At 64.5% G+C, this 21,019-nt stretch overlaps 3 protein-coding genes across 6 annotated transcripts; 1 reads left to right on the top strand and 2 right to left on the bottom strand.

The window, feature by feature from the left end:
• Positions 1-264: 264 nt before the first annotated feature.
• TK1 (thymidine kinase 1) lies at positions 265-3,486 on the bottom strand. Its single transcript, XM_040582249.1, has 7 exons — positions 3,358-3,486; positions 2,989-3,020; positions 2,809-2,922; positions 2,629-2,722; positions 2,195-2,284; positions 1,996-2,115; positions 265-1,875 (listed from the first exon to the last, which is right to left on the bottom strand). Exons 1-7 carry the CDS (start codon positions 3,421-3,423, stop codon positions 1,717-1,719), a joined length of 675 nt encoding a protein of 224 aa, XP_040438183.1. The 5' UTR covers positions 3,424-3,486; the 3' UTR covers positions 265-1,716.
• Positions 3,487-3,794: 308 nt separating this feature from the next.
• On the top strand, positions 3,795-6,969 carry AFMID (arylformamidase). Of its 2 annotated transcripts, none has more exons than XM_040582248.1 (11): positions 3,795-3,897; positions 4,007-4,097; positions 4,186-4,290; positions 4,365-4,413; positions 4,578-4,663; positions 4,737-4,809; positions 5,145-5,242; positions 5,562-5,640; positions 5,922-6,010; positions 6,250-6,354; positions 6,531-6,969. In XM_040582248.1, the coding sequence occupies exons 1-10, from the start codon at positions 3,868-3,870 to the stop codon at positions 6,309-6,311; spliced, it is 762 nt and encodes a 253-aa protein (XP_040438182.1). In that variant the 5' UTR covers positions 3,795-3,867; the 3' UTR covers positions 6,312-6,354; positions 6,531-6,969. The 2 variants fall into 2 exon arrangements, with proteins under 2 accessions (XP_040438182.1, XP_040438181.1); XM_040582247.1 differs by having other exon boundaries at positions 5,875-6,010.
• Positions 6,970-7,485: 516 nt separating this feature from the next.
• Positions 7,486-11,378, bottom strand: LOC121082597 (probable low-specificity L-threonine aldolase 2). 3 transcript variants are annotated; one of them, XM_040582244.1, is made up of 7 exons: positions 11,142-11,378; positions 10,858-10,941; positions 10,076-10,449; positions 9,454-9,639; positions 9,161-9,298; positions 8,818-9,010; positions 7,486-8,371 (listed from the first exon to the last, which is right to left on the bottom strand). In XM_040582244.1, exons 1-7 carry the CDS (start codon positions 11,371-11,373, stop codon positions 8,034-8,036), a joined length of 1,545 nt encoding a protein of 514 aa, XP_040438178.1. In that variant the 5' UTR covers positions 11,374-11,378; the 3' UTR covers positions 7,486-8,033. The 3 variants fall into 3 exon arrangements, with proteins under 3 accessions (XP_040438178.1, XP_040438179.1, XP_040438180.1); XM_040582245.1 differs by having other exon boundaries at positions 10,076-10,164; XM_040582246.1 differs by lacking the exon at positions 10,076-10,449 and having other exon boundaries at positions 11,107-11,378.
• Positions 11,379-21,019: the final 9,641 nt, after the last annotated feature.

The following is a 21,019-nucleotide window of genomic DNA, read 5'->3' as shown; positions in this document are numbered from 1 at the left end:
CAAGGGCTGGGGGGGTTCCAGGCAGGGAAGTGGCAGAGCAGCCCTAGCCAACTGCTGCATGGTAAACAGCATGCTCATGCCGGTGGCTATTTTTAGGCCAGCCCTCCTGCTCCTCACAGTCTGCGAGGTTTGGGCAGAGAGCTCTGACATCACCCTTGTGACCAGCCATCCAGTGCAGGCTGCCATTGCAAGCGATAAGCCTGAACTGTTTGCACACTGTTCACTACAGGGAAGCATTTTTGGAGGGTATAACACACACACAGACAATTTTATTAAGTTTTTATTAAACTAAACCTGTAACAGCGCTGCCTTCCCTGTACCTAAGGGGAAAGCTGAGGCCTGAGAATCAAGCACTTGTGAGTACTACAACTGTTATCACACCAAGTAACATGGAAGGAGCAGGAATTTTCAGATGGCTTTTTTAACCTTCTAGGGAGGTGCTTCTTCCCAGCTGGAGGGTGTAGGCAAACAGAGCACTGTATCTGCACATGGAGGTTTGACCTGGCCAGAACTAAGAGCTACTGCTTGGAGCTTGCAGACATTGGCTTACAGGGAAAAGCACTTTTGCAAGAAGGAAAAAAACCTAACAATAAAAATCCAACCACTTTCTAGAAGCCAAGTCAAGCAAAGCGGGAAGAGGATCCTTCCGTCAACTTATGACAGGAAGAATCAGCCTTGAGAATTTTTGGAAGGCTCGAGAGGGAGCAAGATACATGACTAGAGCTGAGAACCATCCACTGACAACAGAGACCTTTTTCCAAGTAGCTGCATCTTCACACAGTAGCCCAAACCTTTACAGATTAAGTCCTGAGCCTCCAAACCCTTCACAGGTAACTAAGCATTGAAGTGGCAGCACCAAGCTTGGACCTGAGCAAAAACATCCCAATTTTGGAGACAAGGCCCTTCCTGAAGTCAAGTCTAGTTCTTCCAGAAGGACTCTGTCTTAATGCAGAGACTACTACTAGACTACTGTTAGCCCTTTTAAAATTCAAAAGCTAGGAAGAGCCTACTGTCAGGCCATCAAGTCAAACCTTCCTTTCCTCCTCTTTGTTTCAACAAAAATTTACAAGACAGTTAACACAAGTAAGTGTAACAGCAAACAGACAATTTTCACACACAATTGTTCAAAGGGGCTGCTGAGGGCCAGGGTGCTGCTACGTGTGTCAGTTGAAAAGTTGTGCCACAGCTCTATGACAAGGGATGTGTTCCCTCCTCAAACTCCATTATAAAAGGAAGTGGGTTTAACACACTAAGTTACTGTACATTGTCTTAAGAAACCGGGAATTTAGCAACAGCACACAAGAGATAAAGGGTTGCATTCACAGGCAAGTGAACCAGCCACTGGTGCAGTCCTGAACATACACAGACCAGAACAACGGTCAGCGATGGAAGCCCCCCAGCCTGTCTCGCTGTAACGGTTTTTCCAGGGCCTGTTTGCATGGCAGCATCAGTAACTACAACTGTCTCTCACATGTTCTGAGAGAGGAACTCACTTTCAGTCATGCTCCTGCTTTCAGCTCCCCTGCCCCCGGCATCAGGTCCAGTTGATACTCCTTTTTACTGGCACTTGGTGCAGAGGAACAGTGGCTTGGTTTGACAGGTCGAGCTAAGACACTTAACAGTTTTGCTAAAAGCAGAGGAAGCCAGATCTGGCATCTGGGAGCCACAGCATTTACCTTCCTTCCTCTCATGTTTCCCCATGCGGGAGCCCAGCAGTCAAGAAGCAAAGATCTTCCGGGAGGCCGCCATGTCCAGTTGCTTCACCCCCAGAGGCATGTTCTCCTTGTTTTCCAACCCAGGCTGCTGAGGCCTCTTGCGGAAGTAGCAGGTTCGGCAGACAGAGTGGTACTTGTCTGCTCCTCCAATCACTTCAACCTGGCAAGAAAATCGGGGGAGTCACTCTGCAGAGCTCAGTTCCCCTGAAGGGATCCCTCTAGACTAGCTGGGGTGACATGGTGAAGCTACTGAAGTGCTTTCTGTTCCAAGGAAACTCACCTCCCTCTCTGCTCCCAGCCTCTTTGTGTAGGAGGCTTCTCTGTAGCACTCCATGCACACGGCGTTCAGCTTCACCACGCTCTCTGCCAGCGGCACCAGGTTCAGGATGCTCCCAAAGGCCTGTGCCAAGACAGCAGGGGTGGGTGGATGGATGTGAGGATCCTAAAGCAGCTGCTGTACTGAAAAATAAGTGTTTTACCTTTCTCTGAAAAGTCCCATCAAGAGCAGCAACAATGACAGTTTTCCCAGCATTGGCCATCATCTCACAGAACTCCACGATGTCTGGGAACTAGAAGAGGTACAGAAACAGCGTCAGGAGGAAGAAGGGGCAGTGCTTCCCTCAGGATCCAGCAGCACACACCCAGATAGCGGCATAGGGCACAAAGAAAATTAGAGCCATGTTGCCCATCCATGAAACTGACTCTAGTCCCACTGTCCTCAGCCTGCAGGGACTCAAGGAAGGGAACGGTTTGACTATACAGGCATAGTCCAGCAGCATCAAACTGCCCCAGGGTATTTCCTTGCCCCGCTGCCACCCTCTTGCAAAGGATTCAGACCTTCATCTGCACAGAGTGCTCTGAAGAGACTGCATCCTGCAGAACCCCCCAGGACCTGTCGTAGCCATGCACTTACAAACTGGCCCTCGTCAATGCCGATGACCGCAGAGCTCAGTGCCTCCTGGTACACGTCCTTGAGAAGGCAGGCTGGCAGGGCCTCCATGATGTTCCTGCGGGGAAGGGAAAACCAGAGGGTGAGCCAGGCAGCCCAGCTGCTGGGCCTGCAGGTGCAGGTCCTCCCAGCCCAGGGACTCACTTGTCGTGTGTAGAGACGCCAGAGCTGCAGTAGCGCGTGTCCTTGGTGTACTTCACCAGCAGGCACCGGTGCTGAGCAAGCTGGAACCGCCGCACCCGCCGCATGAGCTCCGTGCTGCAAGAGACCACAGTCAGTGGGCAGCGGGCCCCAGCCCCCTCCTTGCCCCCTCTCCCGGCCTACCTCTTCCCAGAGAACATGGGTCCGAAGATCACCTGGGGGCAGAACCACGGGGGTCAGCGGGCAGAGCACAGCCTGACAGGGGCACCGGGCGGGCGGCTCCCGGGGCACTGGCCCGGCCATCACCCTGCCCAGCTCAGCACCAGTTCTGGGAGCCCCAGCACCCTACCCGGTGCCGCTGCAGCCCCTCGGCGTCCCCGCAGCCCGGCCCCACACCAGCCCGCCCCGCAATCACTCCGCACAGCCCAGACACCGCCGCCCCAGTACCGGCCCAGGCATCGCAGCCCCGGTGCCCCACTCAATGCCAGTGCCTCGGCGCCCACCGCAGCCATAGGGCGCCCGCCCGGTGCCGGTATGAGGCCGCCACGGTACCTGGATCTGCCCGCGCGGGCGGCTGGGCGAGCCCGGGTGGACGCCGGGCACCGTGAGGCAGTTCATGGCTCGGACCAACCGACCGACCGACCGACTGACTGCCCGCGCGCGCCTGCCCGCCGCGCAGCCCAATCGGAGGAGGGCTCGCGCCCACGCGCACACGCGCCGTCCAATCGGAGAAGGGCTCGCGCCGCCGCGCCACCGCGCTGGCTAATGGGGGCACAGGCGCGAAAATTCTTATTTCCCTCCACGTACCGGACCGCGCTGCTTTCCCGGCGTGCACCGCGCGCCCGCCTGCTCACCGGCACGTCCCCCAGGTATCGCCCAGTCAGCCAGCCAGGTGGCCCCGCCTCAGCCCCGCCCTTTGGGCGGCCAATGGAGGCGTGGCGGCTCCGCCTCCGCCTCGCCCCCGGAGCAGCCAATGGGAGCAGGGCAGCGCGGGGCAGCCGCGGCGGGATCGGGATCGGGGTCGCGATCGGGATCGGGATCGGGATCGGGCCCGGGCGCAGCATGGGGGGATGGCGGGACATGCCGGCGGAGGTAGGGGCCGCGGGGCGGGCGAGGCGTGGTTCCCGCCCGGGCGGCGGGGCTGGGGGGCCTCGGCCGACACCGGAGCCGTCCCCCGACGCAGCCCCGGTGCCCCCCGCAGGTGCTGGAGGAGCAGTACTCCCCCAGCCGCTGGTCCCCCCGTCTGGGCACGGACGCCGTCATCCAGGCCCACCTGGCGGCGACGGCGGCAGGTGAGGGGCGGGCGGCCCCGGGAGCACGGGGCCGGGAGCTGCCGCTCGGCCCCCCGGCCGTGCCTCAGGCGCCGTGTCCCTCCCACAGGAACGCAGCGGGCCCGGGACGGTGCGCAGACCTCGCTGCACGTCCCCTACGGCGACGGGGAGGGGGAGAAACTGGACATCTATTTTCCTATGGAACCTTCTGGAAGTAGGTGCTGGGCAGGTGGGGGTGGGGGCAGGCAGGGGCCTGCCCCCCTGCTTACCCCGGGCTGTGCTGCGCAGCCTTCCCGGTCCTGGTCTACATCCACGGCGGATACTGGCAGTGCCTGAGGTGAGGTGGGCTGTGGGCAAGGGGATCCCCTACGAGGGAGCCCCCTGCCCGCTTTCACCACCTCCCATCTCACGACACCTGCACTTGCCCTGGGCATGCTGGGTCTGATAGGCCTCCCAGTACCGGGAGACCCCAGCCCCTGGCTAGCTTCTGTTCCTCCCCAGTAAAGAGGAGTCGGGGTTCATGGTCCCCCCACTGGTGTCGCAGGGTGTGGCGGTGGTGGCCGTGGGTTATGACATAGCCCCCAAAGGTAAGTGTTGCCCGGCAGACATTGCAACTGCCTGTGCTGGCCCGGCACACTCCTGACTCTGCCCTCTGCCCAGGCCGCATGGACACCATGGTGCTGCAGGTGCGGCGCAGCCTTGCCTTCCTGGTGGAGCAGTACCCCGGCATCAGGTGGGCTGCAGGCAGCTCCCAGGGCCCCCCTGCCCCGCCAGCTGCTGCCAGGCCTTCTAGGCAAACTGTACCCACCCACCTCACTCCCTGGGAGGTCTGGTGTGTGGGTATGGCTGTGGTGGCAACAGCAGGGGGCACATGAGCCCTGTGCTGCGACAAAGGCTTCAATGTCTCGGTCCAAGCACTGGGCAATGCCTGTAGCTCCCTTGTTACTGTGTGAGATGTCAGTTGATGGGCTGGCAGATGTGTCCCAGCTGCCATGTTTAGGGTGCGGTGCAGAGCAGCGTGTCCCCAGGCAGCAGGCTCTGTACTGGCTCACGGCTCCTTCTCTCCAGAGGCATTTACCTGTGCGGACACTCAGCAGGGGCACACCTGGCAGCCATGGTGCTGTCCACGGACTGGATGGAATATGGAGTGGTGCTGGATATCAAAGGTAGCGCCGCTGTGTCCAGGCGCGGGAGCTGAAGGAGAACTGGTGTCTGCACCTGGGACGAGCCCGTCTCTGCTGGCCGTACGGGGCTGCAGGGCTGTAGAGCCGAGGGAGAGGAGTTGCCCCAGCCGACTGCAGCCCATGTGCTGGCAGTGCAAGACTCTGGGCTGCTGGCCGAGCTGCCCCGGGGATATGCATGTCCTGTGCCCACAGCTGCTCGCTGAGGCCTGGGGATGTGGGTGCCAAGAGAGTTCCCAGGCACGGGGCTGTGAGAGCGGCCTGAGCTGCAGGCCCCCTCACCCACTGGCACCTCTGCCTCTAGGAGCTGTGCTGGTGAGCGGTGTGTACGACCTGGAGCCCATCCTGCACACCTATGTCAATGATGTGCTGAACATGAGCTGGTGAGCCTGCACGCTGTGGGGACAGTGTCCAGGAAAGGGCACGGGTGGGCTGCACACACACGTGCCTTTGGCCAGTGCCTCTGCAGCCCACTCTGCCCCTGCCCGCACAACCTGCCTGCTCGGTGGGGCACTGCGCAGTGGGTGTGCACCACCCAGGACGCGGGTGCTCTGCAGGCAAAGACACCCTCTCTGAGTAAGAGGCTGCGTCAGCTTCCGCTGCGGTGTCTCCTCCAGGGAGGTTGCCCAGAGGAACAGCCCTATGCTGTACATTGCTCCACCAGGGCCTGCAGCTGCGGCCTGCGAGGTGCTCGTGGCTGTGGCCCAGCACGACTCGCCGGAGTTTCGCAGGCAGTCACAGGAGTACGGCCAGGTGAGCTGCAGGCACTGCCCTGCCCAGCTCCACAGGGATGCTGCTCCGGCTGGCCTGCTCAGACTGGCTCAGCTGGGATGGCGAGCTTATGTGCTGTATCAGAGCAGTATTTCTGCTGCTGTTGAAGATGAAAGCAGCTCAGGGGAGGACGCTAGTCCTTGCTGAGCCATCATTCCTGCTGCCCTGTCTGAGGCAGACGAGGGTTGGGGTCCCTCCTGCCAGCACCACTCTGTCCACAGGCCCTGCGTGCAGCCGGCTGGTCTGTCTCCCTGCTGGATCTTGCCGGCATGGATCACTTTGACATCATTGAGAAGCTGTCAGAGGACAGCTATGTTCTCACGCAGGTAGGGGAAGAGCTCCCATCCTCCCTTCACTCACCAAGCACAGCTGGGGTCAGCAGCCTGGGAGGGCTGCGCCGAGCCAAGCTTCCCCCACACAGCAGCTTTGGGGCTGGCTGTCATCGCCAGGAGTGGAGAAGTGTGGCCAGGCACCACTCACAGGGCTCGGTTCCTCATCCCAGGTGATTCTGAATATGATTTCAAGAGCTTGAGATGGCACTTCAGGAGCAAACCAAGATGTGAGCCACAGCCCTGCATGGCAGCAACAGGCAGCCTGCGTGCACCCTGCCCTACTGCCCTCCTTGCTCCAGCCGGCTGGGTCTTCTGCGGCATGGGGCAGCTGCTACCTCTAGACACCCTCTGTGCCCCCTCCAGCCCAGCCAGCCAGGCAGGGGGGCACAGAGCAGGGGCCACCAGGTATTGGTGATTATCACCAGGGCTAGCATTCCATTGTGAGGGTGTTTCTGCCAGTCTGGGACACAGGGAGCTGGTAGGCCTGAAGGGCTCTGGCTGGATGACTGGGTGATGAAGTTTGTTCCCTCTGTGTCCTGGTTTCAGCTGGGATAGTTATTTCCTTTAAACTTCTTATTGCCAATACAAAATAAAATGGGAATAACTGCTGTCTGGGTGTAATCTGCTTCCCAGGGAGCTGGGGCTGTGCTAAGCTGGCGAGTACACATCAGACATGGCTGCTTGCAGAGACAATTTCCCCTTCCAGTGCCAAGCTCCCATCCTGCAACTGGGCTCTTCCATGCCAGCAGTGGGGAGTGTGCCACTGAGCTCGGCCTAGCTCTTTGTGCGAGTAATGCTGGGGGCTTCCAGACCCAGAACGTGGCAGGCTTGGCAGGCAGGAGAGCCTGGGGAGCTCACCTGCAGCTGCAGGGAGGCTGCAAGGGCTCAGGGTGATGGAGGAGCGGCTGGCAAGCTGTCTGGGCCAGGTGGGGCTCATGCCCCGGGACGTCCTGGCCACACACAAACTTCAGTGCTGCTATGTGGTGGCCCCAGTCCTGTGGCTGAGATGCTCCCATGTCCTTGGGAGCAATTGTCCCTCAATGGGGACTGCTCGGCTGTGATAATGTCCCTGCTGTACAGTCAGGAGGGGAGCATGCTTAGGAGAAAACATCCTGCACAGCCACAGCACTGCCAGAACATGTTTATTTTGTGCCCTGACCATCCCTCAGGATCAGTCTCCCCACTGCTGCATCCTTGCACACGTGGTGCCCATAGGCCAAGCACAGCAGGTGGCCTTTGGGGCTGGGGGTGTCTGGCTCTGCTTTTGGGTGCTCCCTGTGGGAAGTTAAGAAGCAGAGCTTCTGTAGAGGACCAGAGGATGCTCTGAGGATGTGTTTGCTGGGTGACTAGTGAGGCAGGGATGGCGTCTCAGAGGGGTCCAAGTGGTGGTGTGAGATGTGGGCTCCCCTCTGTCCCTCTGGGTATGTTCTGGGAGGTGCATGCTCCTGCTGCAGGGGTGAGCTGGAGCCTCCCCGGGGCTGGGCTCACACTGGTTTGTGGGGATGGATGTTATGCTGCAGCCAGCTGGGAACATGCCTGGAGCATGCTGTGACTGGTACCAGCCCCCTTGCTGCTGACTGCCGGGACAGGGCTGGGACAGCTGCTCCAGCCTGCCAGCTTGCCTGCAGCACCCAGGGGAGGCAGCTGCCCTGGGGCTGGGGCTGGGAGGATGCTCAGGCTCCCCCTGCACTCGGAGAAGTTGGCCACAGTCCCCGGGCCAGCTTCTCCTGGCACTTTCTGGCCACAAACTCCAGCTTGTTCTTTGCGAGCTCAGTGTCACGGGCCGAGACATCACGGTGCCAGACCGCACGCACAGTGCGTGCTGACCAGGGGAACAGCAGGACACTGACAGCTTGGCCAGTCTCGGCCACCTCCTCCTCACTTACTGCCCGCAGCTGCTCGCAGAGCTCTGCAGGGGACGGCCAGTCCCCCCTGATGCTCACCATCACAATGTTTGTCTCCACCGCCTTGAGGTTGATGGAGCAGAGGGGTGAGTTCAGCTCCTGGATGCCTGAGGGGAGGCAGGGGCAGTAGGTAGGCTGTGAGCGCAGCACCCAGCTACCCAGGAGAGGAGGCTGCAGCACAGCCCAAGCCCTGCCCCAGGTCCCAGCCCAAGCCCTGCCCCAGGTCCCAGCTGAAAGAGGTGCCCTTTGCCCACCCTGTGCAGCCCCAGGCTCACTGTGGGCTCTGCGGGGACGGGCATGGCATCATCCCTGCACTCCCCCAGGCAGGGACCCCAGCGGCATCCTGGCCTCGCTGCAGATCCAGCACAGCTGCTTGGGGAAGATGCCTGCACCGCTGTTACCCCGGCAGCGCTGGGTGCCGTGAGCCCAGGGGCCGTGGGGCAGCAGTTCAGGCTGGGCAGGTGGGCAGGGCAGGACTTGGCTGTGCAGCAGCTGCCGGGCAGAGCGTGGTGTCAGGCTGTGGGCACTGGTGTGCCGAGGGGCCCCAAGATACCTTCAGCAAAGCGTCGGGCGTTGTTGTGGTCTCTGCGCAGTGTTGCCTCCATGTGCCCCAGTCCAACGCGGGCAGCGGCTGCCAGCACGCCTGCCTGCCGCATGCCCCCACCCAGCAGCTTCCGTGCACGCCAGGCCTCATCGACGAACTCCCTGCGTCCAGCCAGCACCGCGCCAGCCGGGGCACCCAGGCCCTGCAGAGCCATCAGAGCAGTGACTGGAGCAGCTCCGGGAGGCTGCCCCTTTTGCCCAGGGGTGCCCCCACCAGTAAGGTGGGTGCTCAGTCCCCAAATGAGGGCCAGGCCCCAGTGGGCCCTGGGGACTCCCTCCCTGTGTGAGCACACCTTGGAGAAGCACAGGGACACAGAGTCACAGTGCTGGGTGATGTGAGCCGGTTCCATGTCCTGGGCCACTGCCGCATTCATCAGCCGTGCCCCGTCCATGTGCACCCGTAGCCCATAGCAGTCAGCAAGCCCACGGACCTGGGGGGAAGCAGAGGAGCAGCTGGGCTGGGAGGGACACCCTGGGGTGGCTGGTGCCAACATGAGCCACACTCAGAGCTCCTCAGCAAGGCGTTGGCATCACTTTGGTGCCATCCTGCCACCTGGCAGCCCAGCTGCTAGCTGGGGGGCCCTACCTGCTGGAGGTAGGTGAGGGGCAGGACCCGGCCCCCCGCCGAGCTGTGCGTGTTCTCCAGGCAGATGAGCTCGGGACGCAGGTGGTACCGGCTGCCATGGGCCTCGCGGATGGTCAGCTCCAGCTGGTCCAGGTCGAAGGTGCCATCTGGCAGGTCCGGCAGTGCCTGGGAGTGGACGCCAGCAACCTGTGCATAGGGCAGGGCAGAGAGCACAGCTGATGGCGGACAGTGGTGGTATACAGGGGTACAGTGGTGGTGCATGGGGGAACAGTGATGGTGCACAGGGGACTGTGGTTGTGAATGGGGGGATGGCAGTGGTGCATGGGGGACAGTAGTGGTGCATGGGGAGGATGGTGGCAGTGTGTGTGGACATGGCGGTGGTGCATGGGGGACAGTGGCTGTGCACAGAAGTCCCGGCCATCTGCCCCTCCATGCCCCGCACCGGGTGGGCTCAGCCCCCACTCGTGCCCCAGGCTGTGGCTCGGGGCGTCAGCAGCCGGGCAAGGGACCCTGCGCCCAGCCCGGCGCCGGCAGCCAGCGGAGGGCAGCAGCAAGCCGCCCTGCCGGTGCCGCCACAGCCCGCCCCCCGCCCGCCCGCGGCGCCCACCTGCGCGGCACCCACCTGCGCGGCCCCGCCGTGCTCGTAGAGGTGCAGGTGGGCGTCCCGGCCCAGGAGCAGCTGCCCCCCCCGGCGCTGGCAGTGGCACATCACTGGGAGGGAGAGGGGCCGTGAGGGAGGGGGCACTGCGGGCAGCACGTGCAGGAGCCCAGGCAGGCTCAGCCAGGGGCCCACGGGCTGCCCGCGCTGGTCGCTCCGGTGCGGGAAGGCTGGGCACGCAGCAATGCGGCCTCCTGCGGGCACGGGGCGCCCGCTCTGCCCCAGAGGTGCTGGGAGTGTCGGCTGGGGGCTGCCCGCAGCGGCTGGGGGGCACGGCCTGCCCTCCCTGGTGCATGCACACGGCGGGTCCCACGCAGCACACAGCATGCAGCAGACCCCTGCTCACAGGAAGGCAGGGATGCAAACCGGGTGAAGGTTAGCAGAGCAGAGGCTGAGTGTGCAACGGGGTCAAGCAGGCCCAAGAGGGGGTTGCTCTGCAGCAGCAGCAAGTGGGGAGCAGCTCCAGGGTCTGAGCGGGGTCGTGCTGCTTCAGATTTGAGGTGGAGGGGGCTGAGGAAGGGGCAAGGAGACACACCTGGGTCGGAAAGGGCTTGCTGCCCACAGCTCCCCCCTGCCCCGGGCAGCTTCCTGAGCAGAAGCGGGGTGCTCCCTGGGACCCCAGGGAGAAGCAGGGCTGTTCTCGCCCCCTGCACCCTCCATGGGATGGGGGCATAGACCTGTCCCCAGGTGGTGGGCTGGCCGCCCCAGGGTGTGGGGAAGGAGGGCTGGCAGCCCTAGGCACTCACCGGCAATGAGGTTCGCCATCGTGACCGTAGGCACAAAAAGAGCCTCCTCCATCCCCAGGATCCCTGCGGCCAGGCGCTGCAGCTCTGCAGGGGGAAGAAGTGGGGGGGGTCGTCTTCATGGGGGGCGTGCCGGGGGGCTCGGTCGGAACCCTGCAGGCCCAGGCTGCCGCCCCCAGCCCCTGCTCTGGGCTTCCCCATCCCGGAGGGGCTACAGGTGGGGACCCCACCGGGGGTGGGGGGGCGGCCCTCCATCTCTGCCGGGGAGGTCCGACCCCGCCGCCCACCGTTCACTGCTGGGTCCTCCCCGTAGTCATCGTCGCCCACGGCGGCGCGGGCCATGGCGCGGCGCATCCCCGCGCTGGGCCGGGTCACCGTGTCGCTCCGCAGGTCCACGGAGAGCGGCAGGGGGGCAGCGGGGCCGGGGGGGGGCCCCGGCTGCACGGCCCCAGCCCCGGCCCCCGCCACAGGCAACCGGCCCCGCCGCAGCGCCGCGCCCGCGCCCCGCACCGCCAGCATGGCCGGGACCGCCCCGCCGCAAGGGCTCCCGGACGCGGTATGCGGGGGGCGGGCTCGACCGCCGGTCCCGGGGCTACGGCTCCTGCGGCCCCTGAGACCCTCCCCGTCTCTCCAACCCGTGCCTCTGCCCCCCCCCCCCCCCCCAGTACAGGGACCGGCGGAGGTGCTGGGGCACACGGGTGGGTGCTGCCCCAGGCCCCCCAGGTCCCCCACCACCCCTCGCTCTGCCGGGAGCGCCCACCCTGCCCGTGCTGCTGGAGGAAGTGCCAGCGTGAGGCTGCCCGTGCCCACTTGGCCAAGGACCTGCGACCATGGTACCGCATGCCCAACAGTGGTGGCTCCTGCCACGCTGCTCCCACTGCTGGCAGGAACAGCACGGGGTGACCTTGCTGCTAGGAATCAGCTCAGACTTCTGGGTGCATCTACCCTGGAAACAGCTAACGCGCTGTCCTGTTGTACTGCAGGCAGGCATGTGCTGCAGCAGTGCTGGTGTTGCCCATGGGCAGCTGCGTAGCTCTTGGCACTCTGTGCCTGCACCAGCTCCAGGGGCAGGGGGGCACATGCCCAGTGTAGCAGTAAGACCCCCTGCCTTGCCCCTTGTTGGGCTAGACCAGACGGAGGCCAGTGATGCTCTGCGGGGCAGACCAGGCCCACAGCCATAGGGATCTGCTGGGAGAGCCTGGGCCATGCCCCTCGTGCTGCAGGTGGGGAGGGGGACACAGCGCTGCAGCACTCTGCACCTTCCCTGGCATGTGCAGGGGGAGCGGCGGGGCAGGTGCGTTCTGGTGCCCTCCTTCCCTCGAGGGCCCCGTGCTGCCCAACCCTGCCCACTTGGTGCATGTGCTGTGCTGCTGCCTACACACACACACAGCCACCCCGACAGCCTCAGTCCAGCCGCCTGCACCATGGCCCTGCTATGCTGCTGTCTTCTTCCTCCCTCCACCACGTGCCACCACATGGCCTCGGCCCCCCAAGCCCTCCCCCCATGTGACACCACCCTGCAGCTGCCCCGGCTGGCTGCCTGTGTGCCTGCCGCCCTGCCTGTGCCCCTGCATGCAGGGCCTCATTGTCAGCTCCTGCTGCAGCCTGTGTTGTCAGTCCTGCAGATGGGTGAGCCATAAACAGCCCTTTACAGAAATGTTTTTCACACGCAGGGGCACATGTTAACAGTTTTTCTTTATTTACTGCCTCCATTTCCTCTTTGTTCCAGGAACTTGTCCTCCAACTTCAAGCTGCTCATGATTAGGCAAAAAGGCCTCTAATCTCCCCGATCTGATTTACCGTCACTGAGAGCAGGCGCTTCCCGTTACTGGCCCTGGACCTGGGAGCATGGACAGCCGAGCTCTGCCGGCTGCTGAGCCGAGCCTCTCCTCCCCAAAGCTGCCCCGCTGCACGCGCTGCCTTCCCAGCAGCTTCCTCTTCCAGTAAGCACTGGACAGCCCGGCCGGTTACACCTCAGGTGAAGGGCTAGTGGGGAAGTGCAGCCATGGGGCCCTGGGCTGGGGACCCCACTGTGTCTGGGGCAGCTGCCCTGAGGCTGGGCAGGCTCCGGAGCTGCTCTCTCTGCTCCCTCAGGAAGGGGCAGCCAGCTGGAGCATCCCTCAGCCATGGCCTCCCCAGCTGCTCCTGGCAGGGGTGGCTGGGTGGCCATGGGGTGCCCTATGGAGCTGCCGGGCCAGCTGCTGTGCAGTGCCTGGTGTGGGGACAGTGCCCGTGCTGACCTGTTTCAGAGGCCTGATGGGGGTGGCTCGGGGCTTTGCACTGCGCAGCCCCCCCCCCCCCAGCCCGGGGAAGGGTCAGGAGTCCATGCAGGGGGCTCCTTCACTGGCAGGCAGCCACATCCCTCGCAGGACCTTGCAGCGTGGCATGGCCTCCTCTGCAGAGCCCCACATTGCCAGCCCCACGCCTTTCCCCTGGGGGGCCAGGCTAGGACCTGGCTCAGGGGTCTCCCGGGCCATGGTGGAGGCTCGGTGGGGCCAGCACTGGGGCCTGTGGGAGGGCTGGTGGCCACGTGTGGGGCTGGCCAAGCCATGGCTGCAGGCGCGTGGGCAGCGGGAAGGCAGTGCTAGCACCTGGCCGGCGGCTGCGTGGGGGCATGGCCAGCGCCGGGGGGCTCGCCCCGGGCCGTACCGAGCCACGGCTCCCACGGCCGCCACCTGCCCGTGCCGGCCCCACCAAACTTGCCGCGGCAGTGGGCTGAGCTCATGCTCCAGCCGTGCCTCCCCAGGGCTAAAATTAGCAGCGAAGCCTGGCCGGGGAGCGGCGCCCGGGCCCTGCCGCGGCAGATCGGGTTTCCCCCCTCCCTGCCACAAGCCTGGCAGCGGCCAGGGCTATTCCCGGAGCCGGACGGGCTCCCCCTGCCCCCGGCCCCACCGGCAGCCCTGTGCGCAGCCGCTGCCCGGCCCTGCCCGCTCACCCGCCGCCAGCCTGACCCTGAGTCTGGGCGCGCGTCCCCTCTGCGGGCACCCAGGAGAGGCTGTGGCTGGGGGGAGGCACGGTGGGCAGCACCAGCGTGGCAGTGCCCCCTCGGCCATCGCTGGGCTGTGGTGAGCTGCCTGTGCCCTGGCACACGTGGCCGCCTCTGCACTGGTGGCTGACACTGCTCCCCCATCCCGGCAGAGCCAGCATGCTGCTGGCTGGGCCGGGCAGGGGCTGCGGGCGCAGGAGTGTGGGTGGTGCAAGTCGTGCCCTGGGTGTCCTGTGCTGGCTGCTGGCTGCAGGGCTGCCAGCGACCCTGAAGTGTTCTCCATGAGCTCAGGGGTGTTTTCCTGCCAGGCTGCCTTGACCCTGTGGCTGTGCTGCTGGCACTGCCTGTGCTGTGGGCTGCCATAGCTTGTCCGTGTGGGCTGGGGCTGGCTGGCCTAGAGGGCCCTGCTCCCATCTGGGCAGGGGGGAGCCACCGTCAATCATCCCCGGAGGGGTGGGAGCTTCGGAGCCAAGTGATTTCCTACTGTTGGGAATTGTGGAGCAACGCCTGGAAGCGCTGGGATGTGCTGGGCTCCTGGCTCAGCCTGCCTAGGGGCACAAGCCAGGCCTCCAGGGTGCTGTGCTGTGCCATGGCCAGTGCCAGGCTGTGCTGGAGGTGGAGGCAGCTCCGAGGCACCGGTGCTGCCCTCTCTACCGGCCCCGGTCCGCTACCGTTGCAGTGTAATGGTGCTGCTGACATGCTGGGCTGGGCTCCCTGGGGCACATGCCAGTGGCTGCTCTCACACACAGCATCGAAGTGAGCCCAAGCCCAGAAGGAACCCTTGATGGCCCTGCCAGGACACAGCCGGTGGGCACTGACCCAGTGGGTGGCACTGCCCGGAGGAGGGCTGGCAGGGCTTGCCAGCACGGTGTGAGGGTTGGCAGCACCGGCAGCATCACCATCACTGCAGCCCAGGGCCAGCTGTGCCCCACCAGGCACGGTGGGCACAGTCCAGGGCAAGCGGCAGCTGGTGGCCTTGGTCCCTGGGCTGGCCGGGGCTGCTCCGGGGGGGGCCGGCAGGGCACCGGGGGTCTGGCAGCGGAGACGAGCTGAACGCCACGTCCCGCCGGGCCAGCAGCGAGCCCCGCATGGGCCGGCGGAGTGCCCGCAGCCCGGTGGATGCTGCCGGCCCCGGGGAGCTGGTGGGAGGCGCGGTACCGGCCGGTTCCCCCGTCCTCAACCTGCCGGCTGCTGGGGTGACCCCTCCCTCCGCCGGCAACAACTTTTCCAGTAAAACCACCGCAGAAATCCCGGCTTCCCGACAGGCCCGCCCCTCAGCCGCCGGGGGGGCGCGGGCCGCCCTTAACCCTTCCCGGCCCGGCCCTGCAGCCGCCCCGGGCCCCCTGCGCTGCCCCGGCCGGTGGCTCCGAGCCCGGCGCCGGGCGCCCCGCGGAGCCGCGCAGGAGGCTCTGGCCGCCCGGCCCGGGTCAGCGATGCCCCCGCTCACGGCAGGGCGCGGGGGGCCCGGCGGGAGGCAGGATGGCGGTGCTGGAGCGGCCTGACCCGCCGTGCACAGGCAAGCAGGGCAGGAGAGAGCTGTCACGGCCACGGCCACGGCCCCGGGGAACTGCTGCACCCCATCCTGCCCCAGTGTGGTCCGGCCGCTGCATGGGAAGGGACCCCCCGAGCTCACGGTGTCAGCGGAGCAGCGGGCTGCCTTCCCAAGGTGCAGCTGACGCAGTGGGAGCAGGACTCAACCCCGCCGAGGGGCTGGAGGAGCCTGCGGAGGGCCAAGGAGCCAGAGAACCTTCTGGGAAAAAAGCCGCCCTCCAAGGGGCACCCCAGCACGGCCCGGTCCGGCCCCTGGGGCCACGGGGCAGAGGGGCAGCCAGGGGATTGTGTCCTCAGGTGGGATGGGGTCCTGCCCGTGCCTGGCTGAGCAGGACGGACATGCTGGGTGATGCTGGAGCTGGCTTGGGGAGCATGCAGCCTGAGCCCCACTCACGGCAGGCGCCCACAGGTGGCCCTGGCCATGGCTTGGAGGTGCATGTCCCTGGGCGGAGGTGCGGGGGCGGCTGGGCTACTCAAGAAGGATGGGGAGAGGAGACACTGCAGGTGGGTGGTGACGAGGGAGCAAAGTGTTCTCGGTGCATGGGGCACAGTGGCTTTGGCTGAGCGTGGGCAGATTGGGGTGCCATTGCACCCCATGGGGTGCACCCTGCAGCAAGGAGCCGTGCAGGAGCCTGGGGGGTCCCCTCGCTCCTGAGCCCTGGTACTGGGAGCAGCTCTTGGGGGCAGCCTGGGAGAGCACTGCTGCTGGTGACGGCCCTGGGCCGGTGGCTGTGCCTGCTCCGCAGGGCTGCTCCTGCCAGGTGGCAGACCCAAGGCTGGCTGGGCACCAGGAGCCGGGGTCCGTGCTGGGAGCTGTACTGGGCTGTCCCCAGCTGTACCCTGCCGGCCGCCAGCCCTGGCCCCACACTGGCTGCTGCACTGGCTGAGCCAGGGCTGAGGTAAGTGCCGTAATTGTTTTCTCTGTGGCCCAAGATGAATAATTGAGAGGTCTTTGAGGAGAATTAATTAGCCCGTTTATTGGCAGTAAATGCTTTTCTCTAGATGATGAAATAGATCCTGAACCACACATGGGGCAGGCGGATGCAGGTCGCTGAGGCTGCTCTGGAGCTCGCTGGTGCCAGGTCCGTGGGCCAGCCAAGCTGGTGCCCTGTGCCCACCGCAGGGCAGGCATGCTGGTGCTGGCTCCCACGGTCTTTTGGCAGCCCCACGCGCCCAGAGCTCAGAGTGCCCATGGCCAGCGCTTTGTGCAGGGAACCTGGCGTGGGTGGGAGAAGGGGGCACCAAGGCACAGGCAGGATCCTGCCCCAGCCCCGCACAGAAGCTCCATCCAGGCAGCTGTGCGCAGTTTGCAGCCGTGAATCCCTCTGAAACAGCCCCCGGCCAGAGCTCTGCCCACGGCACCATGTAGCACAGAGGGGCCGGCTGGTGGCTCCAGGCAGGGGGGCAGGAGTGAGCCACAGAGCCCTTCGGCTGCCTGAAGCTGTCAGCTGAGCAGTGCTGCCCTTCTGAGCCAGCCCTCAGTCACCATTGCTGCTACTCCAGTGTCCCCTTGTCCCCACCAATTACTAGTGCCACTGTGGTGGTGCAATAAGAGCAGACCCCAGCACTGCAGTGTGGGAGCCCTCTGCCCCACACCATGCCCCGCGGCTTCCCGCTCCCTCCCGGCTCATAGCCTGTCCTGGGTGCTCCCTCCTTGTGCAGACCCTGCTACGTCTCCTTCCTTGTGGCTGCCAACGTGGTGCCAGCTTAGGGCTTGTGGACTGCACCTCCTCCTCCCCCTCCTTCTCCTCCTCCCCCTCCTCCCCCTCCTCCCCCGGGGATGAGGTGAAGGGCCCTGCATGGCCAGAAATGCTTAAACAAGGATTTCCTTGTTGCTGCACGAGCTGTTTGCCTTGCTCCCAGGCCAGCCGTTAATGAGGTTTGGCAGGAGGCACTGGCAGCCCCAGCCATTGGATTTCTATAAATCAACCTGGTGCTAATGCATGGGGCTTGCTGGGATGGAGCTGCTCAGCCTTGGTGTGCGGGACCGCAGCCTGCGGGCGGCTCGAGGCTGGGATGGAGCTGCTCAGCTTTGGTGCACGGGACCGCAGCCTGCAGGCTTGCCAGCACGGCGTGCAGCAGAGCGGGGGCCGAGCATGGGCATCCTACCCTGTGGGGCTGGGGTTGCTCTGCAACATGGAGGCATGAACGTCCCCCCAGTCTCAGGGCAGTTGGATGAGCAGTTCCTGGGCCTGGAGTGCCACAGCCCAGTGGGGGCCATGGGAGCCCCTCTGGTCTTGAAACAGCTCCTCAGACAGTAGCAGGCAGCATCCTGGGCATGGAGCATCGTGGCAGGGTGGAGAGAGGTGGGGGCTGAGGGGGCTGCAGCTGCTTCACAACAGGCAGGTCAGAGTGGCCCCTCCAGCTGTTTGTTTCCAGGAATGGCAGAAAGTGTAAAGCAAAATAAAGCAGCTCTCCACAGCCAAGGTCCTGCTGTGTCCTGATCCTTCCCCACTCCCCCACTCCCTTTCCCCAGACCTGGAGGGTGCTCAGCACGCTGGGGTGGCTTTGCCTTGGGGTTGGGGGCCAAGGCTGTGTCCCCTGCACCGGGTATGCTGCACACCCAGCGTCCCCCTGCCCTGGGGCAGCTTCAGGCATGCAAAGCAGAGCAGGCAAATAGGCAAATTACCCAGCCCTCTGGGAATCATCGCTACAGCTGTGGCTGGTGACTACCGAAGGCAGGGCGGCTGGCCCCTGCCGGGAAGCAGGACCATAGTGGCAAAGCTGGCATGTGGGCCCTTTGCACCGAAGCTGCCTGCAGCAGATGTGCCCAGCTGCTGCTGGCACAGGGAGGCTGCACTGGCTGCGAGTCCTGCAGCCCCCAGGTAGTGTTGGGCTGCCCTGCCCAGAGCAGCTACCCCTTCCCAGCCGGGGACACAGGCTGTGCAGGGCTGTGCACAGCTGGGACCCTTGCTGGGGTGCTTGGATCATGGCATGGAGGAGATTTATATCGAGAAGGACCTCCTGGCAATGGGGTCTCTCATGTTTTGCTGCCAGCAGCCCTGTGTCCAGGAAAGGAGGTGCCAGGAAGTAGGACCTGTTATCTCTGTTTTCCCACAGAGATGTGCTCACCTTGCCAGGGCTGGCCCTGGGGGCCGTGGGCAGCCAGGCTGTTTGCTCCCTCACCTGCAAATGGTTTGTTTGGGGCAAGCCTGTCGCCCCCACGCTGCCTCGCCGAAGGGCAGCTGCAGTGGCCACAGCCTGGGCTGGGGCTCACTTTCACTCACAGTGGTTCCTGCTGGCTTTGTCTGCCCGATGGATTTGTCTGATCAGACCCCATCACCTCTCCCGTATGCCAGCCACTGTGTCCCCCTGCTCCAGCCCCCAGGGCCAGCCCTGGCGAGCTGGCAGAGCCTGAGGCAGAGCCCCCCAGGGGGCAGCGGGCTGGCTGGGCAGCAGAGGCTTTGAGCAAAGGGGGTGTGTGGGGCTCAGCTCAGCTCTGCCCCAGCTATAGGGATCAGTGGGGCTGAGGCTCTGGGGAGGCTGTTACAGGGGGGATGTGGGTCTGTGCAGGCAGGGGCAGCAGCGGGATGCTGGAGAGAGCAGTCCTGGAGCATATGCTGGGTCCTGGCAGGCCAGGCTGGGTGTTTGGCAGGGGCAGCCCCCCTCCGGCAGCCCCCTTTACTGGAAAGTTTCCCAGAGAGGAGGCTGCGCCGGGTGGCTGGCTCTGGGAAGAGCCGCCAGTCTAAAAGGTGATGTTTCAGTTCCTGCTCTGTGTGCTTCCCCCTTATCAAGAAACCCCTCTGCTCTCACTCTGAGAGTTTCTGCAGCGTGTGGAAACCGAGAGAAGCCCCAGCCCTGGCACAGCCCCGCCGACTGGCTGGGCTCCTTTGGGGTCACTGCCAGCTACTGGGAAAGTCCCGCCCCCCCAGTCCCCTCCTTGCCTCCCCTCCAGCTGTAGCCTGGCCCTGGGGCTGGAGCAGCACATGCTGGGGCAGGCCCCTGGCCAGTGGTGTCCCCCCAGGTCAGCAGTGTCCCCCTGCAGTGACACCCCAGCAGGATGGCACCACGATGGTGGACACAGCAGGTGGGTGCTTGCCAGGAGCTGCTCTTCCGTCCATGGCCACATGCCTCTGCTCTGCCAGCACACCCCACTCTGCTCCTGCCAGCCTGGGGTGCTGCCAGTGCTAATGGGGGTGGGATGTGCCCGGTTGTGGCAGAGGGAAGATGCTGCTGCTGAGATGGTGCACCCGCTGTGGCTGGGACCCACCACTTCCCCTCTGTTGGCACCTGTTTGTGGGTGCGACTGCAGCTGGGGCTCCAAACCGCAGCCGACCAGACCACCGGTGACAGCCCAGCAGCAGCTGCGTCACACAGTGCTGAGCGCAGCCGGCACTGGCGAGACCACAGCCCCGTGTGCCATGTGCCGGGACTTGCTTGTGGCTGGGGCAGCCGTGCAGGGCACCAGGGTGCACAACTCTGTGGGTCGGGGCATCTGTGCCACGCTGAGAACCCAGGCTGGTACTGGCCCCCTTGCCAGCTCCGGCAGCTCACAGGGCCTTTCTCAATGCCGTGGGCAGGGACCCTTCCCGCCAGGGTGCCTGTGCCCCTTGGCAGCTGCTGCGGCAGGGCCAGGGCTGGCAGCAGGAGCCCCAGCAGCAGGCTGTGCAAGGAGAAGGGACCTGCATGGCTGGGAGGGCATGGTGGCCATTCCATACCGTTCCAGAAAAGCCCCCGGGGCAGAATTCTTGGCAGGGATGATTCATCATCCGCTGGATGCGATTACTTGGTCTATCCAGTAAACCCTCTTCAGCCAAGCAAACCAAAGGGGCAGCAAGTACCACTGGGCCCTTGCCGCCACCAGCACTTGCTGTGGGGTGACGGGGCCACCCTGAGCCCTGCAGGCAGCACCGGCGGTGCCAGCTGAGCCAAGGAGGGCCAGTGGCAGTGGGCAGATGAAAGCTGCCGGGCAGTGGGGAGGTGGGTGCCAGGCATGGAATTGCCTCCCTGGCTCCTGTCCCTGCAGGGGCCTCCCTTGCCCCGGCTGCCACCCAAACCTGGCACAGGCCAGGGCTGTGGCCAGGTGCTTTGGGGGCACCGTCCCCCACCAGCGAGGGCATGTGGGACAGCCCTTTCCAGGAAGCGCATGTGAGGGCAGCCAGGCTGCAGAGTTCCCGACAGCAGCTCTGGTTTTAATAACAGCAAATCAATGGATGCCCAATTCCGGCCAGAGCAAACTCCAGCGCTTCCTTCCCTGGCCTCCCTGGCCCCTGCCTTCTCTGCAGGGCAGAAAGGACCAGGATGGGAGATCCGACCTGGTTGACTGCATGTGCTTTTCTGAGTGCTGATGGCCCTGCACCTGTCTGCCCTGTCTGCTTCACCCTGTCCCAGCCGTGCTGCCTGCACCCCGGCACTGCCTGGCTTGGCTGCATTGCATGGGAGGGGATGGGAGGGGATGTTGGGGGTCCTCGCTGCCCCTGCCCAGCCCCTGTCTGTGCCCATCATGTGCAGGTGCTGCCTGCGGGGCTGCTCTGTGGCTGGGCATTCCCAGCTGCTCCCAGCTGCTCGCTTCCCCCAGCCCCATGCAGTGATTCAGCCCCCCTTCCCCACGGGGTTTGCACAAACCTCCCTGCTCTCTTTGTGCTTGTTTTGAGAACAGATTAGTCATGGCTCTTAGCTGGCTTCCAG

Source organism: Falco naumanni, chromosome 1 (genome assembly GCF_017639655.2).
Source record: "Falco naumanni isolate bFalNau1 chromosome 1, bFalNau1.pat, whole genome shotgun sequence".
Taxonomy (NCBI): domain Eukaryota; kingdom Metazoa; phylum Chordata; class Aves; order Falconiformes; family Falconidae; genus Falco; species Falco naumanni.
The sequence above is the reverse complement of the archived record's forward strand: the minus strand, read 5'-3'. Positions and strand labels throughout refer to the sequence as shown.

Bases quoted from the DNA above. Each gene is read 5' to 3' on its own strand.
- TK1 (XM_040582249.1), bottom strand. From the start codon at position 3,423: ATGAACTGCCTCACGGTGCCCGGCGTCCACCCGGGCTCGCCCAGCCGC. The intron at 2,923-2,988 runs GTAGGCCGGGAG...GGTCTCTTGCAG, and splicing joins CCCATGTTCTCTGGGAAGAG to CACGGAGCTCATGCGGCGGG. The intron at 2,116-2,194 runs GTAAAACACTTA...GTCTTGGCACAG, and splicing joins ATGGGACTTTTCAGAGAAAG to GCCTTTGGGAGCATCCTGAA.
- AFMID (XM_040582247.1), top strand. From the start codon at position 3,868: ATGGGGGGATGGCGGGACATGCCGGCGGAG. The intron at 4,664-4,736 runs GTAAGTGTTGCC...CCCTCTGCCCAG, and splicing joins TTATGACATAGCCCCCAAAG to GCCGCATGGACACCATGGTG. The intron at 6,011-6,249 runs GTGAGCTGCAGG...CTCTGTCCACAG, and splicing joins AGTCACAGGAGTACGGCCAG to GCCCTGCGTGCAGCCGGCTG.
- LOC121082597 (XM_040582244.1), bottom strand. From the start codon at position 11,373: ATGCTGGCGGTGCGGGGCGCGGGCGCGGCGCTGCGGCGGGGCCGGTTG. The intron at 10,942-11,141 runs GTGGGCGGCGGG...TTCCCCCTGCAG, and splicing joins GGAGGACCCAGCAGTGAACG to AGCTGCAGCGCCTGGCCGCA. The intron at 8,372-8,817 runs GTATCTTGGGGC...GCCTCCCCTCAG, and splicing joins CGCCCGACGCTTTGCTGAAG to GCATCCAGGAGCTGAACTCA.